Source organism: Aulonocara stuartgranti (genome assembly GCF_965226115.1).
Source record: "Aulonocara stuartgranti genome assembly, chromosome: 19".
Lineage (NCBI taxonomy): Eukaryota > Metazoa > Chordata > Actinopteri > Cichliformes > Cichlidae > Aulonocara > Aulonocara stuartgranti.
This window is the reverse complement of record NC_138955.1, coordinates 2630963-2639988: the sequence shown is the minus strand read 5'-3', so window position 1 is coordinate 2639988 and position 9026 is coordinate 2630963. Positions and strand designations below refer to the sequence as shown.

Below are 9026 nucleotides of genomic sequence, written 5' to 3'. Positions count from 1 at the left end.
TTTAAAAAGTTAAAAAATTTAATATCTTAAACAAGCTCAGTACACTGTTGCAAGTTTCAATGTCACAATCGGAGTCCGATAATCAGGCTTTTCTTCGAATGTGCAGAATGTGGATGTCTGGACTGCTAAATTCTGGGTCTTGTTTCTCTGAAGGAATCTCCTCACAGCAGAAGTTCTGTTGCAGCAACTTAAAAAGAAATGAGAGCAGGTCAGACGATAGCTATGACAAATATCTCCACTTAGTTTGTGGGGGGAAAAAAAACATAATTTAACCTCAAAAAACTGCCTTTCCACTTCTGGGTTGACACCCTCAGTGCGCTGCTCATAGCAGCAAACAATGCAGGTCTCTGGTCCACAAAGCAGCTTCAAGCTCTCCACCAGTGGAACAATTGACTGTATGGAAATAAGATGACTCACAATGAGACATACAACACTTTTTCAGAATGATTGTAATGTTGCAATCTTGTAGGGGATCATAATGGATTGAAAACTACAGGAAAGTACCTGCTCATAATAGATGCAATCTGCCATAAGGACATAATCTGGGTGAGGCAAGAATTCAGACACATCTTCACCCCTGTAATATTGAAAATAAAATATTAAGCATATGCTGAATGTCCCGCTGAAGTATTACTGTGAAATTTATATTAGGAGCATAAGACAAATAGGAAATGTAAGTACAAACCATTTCAGTACCTTGGCAGTTATGGATCCACTGCTAATAAGCGCCTGGTTTTCTTGGATGTTCATCTTCAACAGGGTCTGTAAATCTTCTAGGTCTGTTACTATTACCTGTGCTCTGCAGGAATTTTGTTTTAAAAAATATTAATAAATCACCAATACTGACTTTTCCCATATGATTACTAAAACATAGTAGTAGTGCAAGGAATGACGTTTAAATATTTTGATATTTAAACACAACACTAAGATCACATATAAAAAACAACTCACCCTAGCGTTGCTACCATAAGACCAACTACTCCCGTACCAGCTCCCAACTCTAGCACAGTCCTACCAGACCAAACGTTCACACCTGAAGACGGATCGTAAAACTGCTTTGTCTCTAAATACTTTGCGAGAACAATAGCTGCATCCCACACAACGCAGCCAACATCTCCCAAGAAGCACTGCTTAACTTTTAGGGCACAACCGTCGTTTCTGTCTATTTCTCTGACAAAATATTCATTCTCGTCCGCCTTAGCCGCCATGTTGGCCAAAACAGAAACAGAAATAGAACTTCCGGTCTGATATATTTTTCTAAATAAAAGACTTACCTCGCCCAACATTAGGACTGGTGCACAGAGTTGTGCTTGATGCTTTAAAAAGTTATGTATTTCTAATATTTCTATTTTATTATTTTAAAAATACAATCATAAACAATGAAAACTCTATGGCATCACAAGATACGACAAGAAATACTTATCTTAATATTTATTAAAAAAATAATACAATTAAAATGACATTTTAATAGCAAAAAATCAAACAGAATTTAAACAGAAGTTGCAAAAAAAATTAAAAATAAAATACAGTTAAGTTAAATTAAATTAAAGACATGAACGTGAGCGATGATTAGCGGGTCCTTCCACCGTAGCACATTTTAAAATTATTTAAAATTATTTGAAGCGTACCAAGAACCATGGTTTCTGTTAGAGAGTGAAGGCTTATAGGGATTTCTTCTTTTTTTCTTATTTTCTTTTGACCTCATAATAATAACAACAACAATAAAAATAATAATAATAAAAATTGTTTTGTGTCTTCCCGACTTGAAGTGAATTTTTTTGAACATTTATTTGTTTATTTATTTGTAGTTATTTTTTTGTAATTCACAATAACTGTTATTAATGACCGAAAAAAGAAAATAATATTAAAAAATAGATACATTAATATTACTACAATTAACTTGACGTGCCGGAAGCCGTGACGTGTTCGCGCGCCACAACAGCGGCGGTAATTATGCTTGCTAGCTGAGAGAACTAGCAGCTGAGAAGCAACTTCATACTGTTTGTCGAAGTGTAGTAACTGAATATTACCGATGTACATCTGAGTCTGTGTTTGTTAGTTGTCCTGCCTCTGCATAGGTTTAAAATGTTTGCCAGCAGCACAGAGGAGGTAACTGATGGTTACGCCTCAGCATGTGAACAGTCGTGGGGTACTGTACCTAAGGACAAAAGTGGACTGAACGAAACCTCCTCTTGTGTCACAGCAGCTTCCTCTGCTTCATCAAAGCAAAGTTTAAATGAGGGCAGTACGAGCTCCCGCCACGGCCCATCATCTGGAACGGCCTCAGGTGATGTGCTAACATTAGCAAGTTTTATTTTGGGGGGGAGAGTGAGATTATATAACAAAAAACTTGCTAACATTGACATTTCTGTTATGAAATGATCAAATTTTTTTTAATTGAGAGCAGTTGGGGCACCCGGCAAAATTTGGCTCTGGGCATGACACAGCAGTAATAAAACTGTACTACACCTCTTTTCTTATGTTTCCTATTGCTATAGGTCAATTACCGAGCAGCTGTAGAATAGGCAAGCCAGCTTCATTGCTCCTTTCATCTTGTTCAGAGAGCTCATCTTTCCACAGCCGTGGAGGAACGCTGAGACATAGAAGGACCCCAGGGTCTGCTGGGGCACCTACTGGTACATATCCTGCACAGAGTTATTGATTACTCTGGTATTAATTAAGCATATTTTAAAATAAGATATTACTATTAACAAAGAACTTTTTATGCAGGAACAAGTTGCTCATCTGGATCCACAAACGCTGGTGCTTCTGTGGTTGTGGTAGTAGTTGAAGGACGCGGCTTAGCCAGAGGAGAGATTGGCATGGCTAGTCTCGATTTGAAATGCCCAGAGCTTGTTCTCTCTCAGTTTGCAGATACAGGAACATATGCCAAGGTAAAACACCCATGTCCTACTGTCATTTAGCACTTAAAGACACATGGAATTGATATTTCAGTCATGTGTTATTCATCTGAAGGTCACAACCAAGATTCACATCTTGGTCCCAGTGGAAATACTGATGCCAGACACAGCCAGTGAGAAGGGGAAAGGAACAAAGCTGTTCAATCTCATCACTGAGAATTTTCCGGTACAAATGCAACAATAACACACAATTCTTTTAAACAAATTTCCACTTAAAGTAGAGAGTAGCCAACTTGTGCTTAAGTATTCACTGAGTTGCTGTGGTGCAAACTAAATTTTATTGGGTGTTTTTTCTTTAGGGTGTACCTTTCACTCCAGTGCAAAGGAAGTATTTTAATGAGAAGAAAGGGCTGGAGTACATTCAGCAGCTGTGTGCCCCAGAATTCAGCACTGTTGTTATGGAAGTTCAAGCTAAGTATGCTATAGATAGATAGAGAGATACTGTAGCCTAATAATTTTGTCATTACCCAATGTAATAACTTTTTTTTTAGGTACTATTGCCTAGCAGCTGCAGCTGCTTTGCTGAAGTACTTAGAGTTCCTCCAGAACTCTGTCTACGTTGCCAAGTCCCTTAAAGTGAGCTTTAAAGGGAGTGAGCAGACAGCCATGATTGACTCAGCATCTGCCTCTAACTTGGAATTGGTGGTTAATAATAGAAACTACAGGTGAGATGGAAAGCGATGATAAGAACAACATCTTTTTATGTAGTTCCTCTGTCATGCAGTCTGACTGTGCCTTTTCTTTTTTCGTTCTAGGAGTGACCATACTCTTTTCGGGGTACTCAACCACACAAAAACACCTGGTGGTGCCAGAAGGTTGCGCTCCAACATTTTGGAGCCTCTAGTTGATGTGGAAACAATCAACACTCGCCTGGACACCATACAAGAGCTGCTGGAAGATGAGGAGCTTTTCTTTGGCTTAAAGAATGGTTGGAAGCAGGCACAAAAAGTTTGAGGTTGCATACTGAAAATTGGAGCATATCTGCATTGACTGTTTGTTCTTCTGGCCCTTTTAGCCATAAGTCATTTCGTTGACATTGATCAGCTGCTCTCAGTTCTCGTCCAAATCCCAAAGAAGGAAACAGTGCGTGCAGTACTTTCAGTGCTTGTGACAATATTCTGTTTGTTTACTTCTGTGCATTTGTCACTACTGTTACTTTTTTCTTCGACAGTTTCAAGTCGCTGAAGCAAAGATTGCACATATCATTCAGCTGAAATACACACTGGACCTGGTGCCGAGGTTAAGGGTCTGTGCCGCTAACATCCTCAAACAAAATCGCCCAGTAGCCATGGACAGAATAAGAAAACAATTAATTCATTAAAAGCTAATTGTGACTTAGTTATAATGCAAATACTGAGTCTTTGTTAAAGTGTTATACCATTTAAACAGATGTTGCTGAAGAACGGGAACACAGCTCTGCTCAAGGCATATAGTACAACACTTGAGGATAACAGGTTGTAAATTTTGTGCTTATGTACGATGAACTGAATTTGCTAGTTACAATCTCCTGTCTACAGACTCATTCCACTGTGTACATTTATGTCTGCCTCAGGTTTGACATGATACTGGAGCAGATCAAGACTGTGATCAATTATGACACAACTTACATCAAAGATAGCTTTAAAATGCGCACCCAGAAGTGTTACGCTGTGCGCCCGAACATCAACAAGTTTCTTGACATTGCCCGGAAAGCTTACACTGAGATAGTGGACGACATTGCAGGTGTTAATGTTTAGTGTTTACCAGATAACTTTGTCTTGCGATGTTTAGGTAATCTGTTCTTACCTTTAGCCATGCTTCATGTCATTGTGCTGCACAGAGCTTGTGAACCAGCTGGGGGAAAAATACGGCTTGCCAATGCGTACTAGCTTCAGCACAGCTCGAGGTTTTTTCATCCAGCTGAAGCTTGAAGGACTAACCTTACCAGAAGGGAAACTCCCCTCAGAGTTCATCAAAGTAAGGTCCACTGAAGGCAGCCAGACTTTTAGCAAAAAATCGAACTCAGCATTAGTTGTTAATAAAGGAAGCTAAATTGCCGCCGGTGGGACAATAAGGTTGACATTGAATGAAGAGGGACAAACCTGCATTTCAACATCTTTTCACCTCAGGTAACTAAGCACAAGAACAACTGTGGCTTCACCACTGCAGACCTGATGAAGAAGAACAGCCGGTGTGAGGAGGCCCTGAGGGAAATCTTTCACATATCTTATGTGTGAGTTGATCATTATCTCGTGACTTACAAACATGAACAGAAAATTGAGGTAAAGGAATATAGCTTTGTGGCATGACTGTTCTTAGCAGTTTTACAGTTTTGTACAGTGTTGTGCAAAAGTCTTGAGTTGCCCCTCATTTCTTTGTTTTGCTAGAAAACTAAAAGTTAGAGCCAAAACTTTTAAATTTGGGTTAAACTCTCCATAAGAGCTGTCGCCACCAATTTTCAGTGCAATCCTGTGATATTCAAGCATACCTCGTTCTTTTCCTCCCTGTTTTCTTTCATGGCTCCTTAACAGCCACTGAAATCATTTCTGATGAGGCGTCATTGAACAGTAGAGGGATCAACTAAAGGTCCAGGTGCATCTCTGAGGTCCTGTGTGGGGTCTTTGCTGAATTTTTCCCAATTTCTTAATGACTCAACTTTCAGATATTGTTCATCTGCTGTAGATAGTCTTTTAGGCCATTTGGTTTGTTTTCACTTGTTCATTATCAAATTTCATATCAAGTTCATTATCAAAGACACACTGCACACCATGCTGAGATGTGCCAAGTTTTAGCCTTTTGAGAATCACCTTGTTGCTGCAAAAGTATTTTACGTTGTAAAACTTTATTATTTTTGGCAATTTTATAGATTCACCTAAAGACATTGAAATAAAATATGTCTTTTGTGATAGGCTGTCAGTAACAAAGTTTCTAAATATACAATTTAAAATGGGTTCTTTGCTAAGCGTTAGATCCTTTTTAATGCTTAAATGATTCATAGATCAGCCATAAGTCGCTTAACAAGCAAAACAATATTCGTGGGAAAATGGTCAAGTACAAAATTTGTGAAAAATCAGCCAGTGTCCAAAGAAAAACTTTGAAAGACCTTCAGAAAGCCTGGAGAGCTATTACTCAAGACAAATAAAAGAAAAATTACAGAAAGTTTTGGCTCTTTGGAAGCAAAATATGAAGAAATAAGGGTTGAGTCAAGACTTTTGCACAGTATTGTAATTGCAGAACTTTGATCTGATTTACTGATCTTTACCAGTTGATGTTATTTAAGGGGTTACTTAACTCCTTTAAAACCAATTATTCAACTCATGCAATAAACTGGGGAATGTAGATTTTTCTCTGTGGCCAAGTTCTGTTTTTAATTATGCTTTTAAGGACATATCTATTAAACGTTATTATACTCTCTGTCCACTAGGGGGCACTGTTTATTAGCCATAGTTTCTGTTCAGTTCAGTTTTTATTTCCCTGAATCATGTAAGCTGTCTCCATACAGGGTGATATGCCAGCTGCTGAGAACTATCCATGAGCACATTCACTGCCTTTATAAGCTCTCTGATGCTCTATCCATGTTGGACATGTTGCTGTCCCTGGCAAATGCATGCACCATCTCAGACTACGGTAAGCATGAATCACTGTTGATTCCAGCTCTCAAGTCAGTCAGACTGTCATATTAACCATGACAAAGCCTGAACTGTTGTCTAAAGGTGTGCTGTGTGCTGCACAAGGCAGCACCCAGCCATCATCACACATGACAGCCAGAAGCGCCTCTATTGAGCTGGCAGCTCTGCTGGCCCTAGTTCTTTTCTGTGTCTGTCGTGGGCAGCACCAACCCAATCAGCCATGTGGGTGGTGAGTGCTGGCCCTCAGCTGTCTGAAAGTGTCTCGTTATAGACACGTGCTGACTGCCTGCCCCCTTTCTATCCCAGCCAGCTTGTACTCAGATTACCCGTCTTACATAACTGCGCACTGATGTGCTGTACATACCGAGGCAAATCTACCCAGCAGAGGAGCTAACTGCCTTACCTCTAGCAGAAATCGGTGTGTTACTATGTTATGACACCTTTAAGTGAACGAGTAATAAATGGTGTATATAAATATAATTTTATAGATGGCACGTGTGTGTGTGTTTTTTTTCACGAAACATTAGAAATGAATGTAAGGCTCAGTATGTAAACAGAGTTATTGTTTTGTGTTTTTCTGTTCTGCCCGCCAGTGCGTCCAGAGTTTACAGACACATTGGCCATCAAACAGGGCCGTCACCCAATTCTGGAGCGAATTGGCAGACAGCAGCCCGTATCGAACAATAGCTACATCTCTGAGGGCAGCAACTTTGTCATCATAACAGGACCCAACATGAGTGGCAAATCCACTTACCTCAAACAGGTGGCGCTATGTCAGATCATGGCTCAGATAGGTCAGCAGGAAGTTATAAACCCACCTTCCCCATGTGAATTTTAAATGTAGGCCTGGTCATTTCTGTGCATTAATTCAACACTGTGTGTTTTTATTTCAGGCTCGTTCGTCCCTGCTAAGTATGCTTGTTTTCGTGTTGCTGATCAGATTTTCACCAGAATTGGTGTAGATGATGACTTTGAAACCAACTCTTCCACCTTCATGTTAGAAATGAAGGAGGTACACATTCCTAAGTTATATTTGAGCAAACAAAACAAAAAACATCAATCAAAAAGATCATTAATATGTAATTAACTGAGTGTGTCTGTCCAAAAGATCTCTTACATAATCCACAATGCAAGTGACAAGTCCCTGATTATTATAGACGAGTTGGGGCGTGGTACCAGTGCTGAGGAAGGGATTGGTATTTGTCACTCAGTCTGCGAGTTCCTCCTTGGCCTGAAGGTAGAGTATGCCCTAATACAGCCCTGCATCACCACTCCTTTCTCTAAACTGAAAACCAGATGGTTCCGGTTCTTATGCACCATATTAGCTACTTAATTTATTATAACTTATTGTTACACCTGTTAGATCAACAGTGGAACGGTAGAACCAACAAAGAGATTGGGCATTCTCCTAATTTTCAAGGTGTGTCCTCTTTCTTGCAGGCGTTCACTCTGTTTGCTACACACTTCCTTGAGCTGTGCCAGCTGGAGTCTCTGTACCCGAACGTGGAAAACCAGCACATGCAGATTCAGCATACACGCAGTGGTGACACTGGTGCAGAGAGTGTGGTATACACATATTTGCTGAATCGAGGGTCTTCTGAAGAAAGACACTATGGTACAGAGTCAGTGAAATCCAACAACAGCCCTGTTGGCAATTTTCATGGAATCAGTCACAGAGCTTGTTTTTGTTTTTCTAGGACTGAGAGCAGCAGAAATGACAGCCCTTCCTTCAAGCGTAATTCAAGAGGCAAAGACAATTGCTTCAAAAGTTAGCCAGCAGTTTTTGGTATGGTTTAGAAAGTTCAGTTATTGACTTTTTGTCCTAACATCTTTGGGTCGTCAACGTCTTCTCTGTGCCTTTAAAATTAACAGTTCATTTTTACCTGTGCTTATATGGAAGGTCCCATTTATGTGCCACAGTATTACAAATTATAATCAACAGAAAGCCAGCGTTAGACACTGAGAGACAAATGCTGTATCATGGCTAAATATGTATTTCATTGATAATAACCAGAGAATTCAGAGAATTGCTGGATAAAAAGAGAAGACCTAACATGTTTTATTCTTTCAGGCTAGACATCACACTGATCCAGAAACTCAGAGGCAGCGAGCTGTGTACCACCTCTCCACACGCCTGCTTCAGACTGCTAGAAACTCAAGACTAGACCCCGATAGCCTGCGGATGTATCTGAAAGGGCTAAAGAAGCAGTATGAGGCAGAGCTTCAGACTGCAGGACAAGCAGTGGCTGCAGAGGAGCAGTGACTTGACTCTAAGCCTTTCAGCATGGAGGAGCTTTTATACACTTTCTTTTTTGTCTGTGATCTCGACATGACACCCTGAGTTTAAAGATGATCTGACATAAACAGATATACAAATGTTTTTATAAACTATGTCATAATAAATAGTTTCTGTGTAAATTTGTTGTGATTGTGATTTTTAATGCAAAGTAAAACATAGCAGAATGCGCATTAAGTTAATAACATCTCACTCTCTTAG

At 39.7% G+C, this 9026-nt stretch overlaps 2 protein-coding genes across 2 annotated transcripts; one reads left to right on the top strand and one right to left on the bottom strand.

Moving 5' to 3' along the window:
• On the bottom strand, positions 1-1230 carry vcpkmt (valosin containing protein lysine (K) methyltransferase). The gene is made up of 5 exons (XM_082517002.1): positions 952-1230; positions 686-799; positions 505-577; positions 274-393; positions 1-187 (listed from the first exon to the last, which is right to left on the bottom strand). The coding sequence occupies exons 1-5, from the start codon at positions 1206-1208 to the stop codon at positions 83-85; spliced, it is 669 nt and encodes a 222-aa protein (XP_082373128.1). The 5' UTR covers positions 1209-1230; the 3' UTR covers positions 1-82.
• A 684-nt stretch (positions 1231-1914) lies between these two features.
• On the top strand, positions 1915-8947 carry msh4 (mutS homolog 4). Its single transcript, XM_082515409.1, has 20 exons — positions 1915-2287; positions 2499-2636; positions 2731-2894; positions 2977-3087; positions 3221-3336; positions 3413-3586; positions 3677-3849; positions 3937-4004; positions 4093-4167; positions 4311-4375; positions 4474-4643; positions 4741-4877; positions 5030-5133; positions 6403-6527; positions 7123-7323; positions 7423-7541; positions 7638-7766; positions 7970-8144; positions 8227-8315; positions 8601-8947. Exons 1-20 carry the CDS (start codon positions 2086-2088, stop codon positions 8790-8792), a joined length of 2727 nt encoding a protein of 908 aa, XP_082371535.1. The 5' UTR covers positions 1915-2085; the 3' UTR covers positions 8793-8947.
• The last annotated feature ends 79 nt before the right edge of the window (positions 8948-9026 follow it).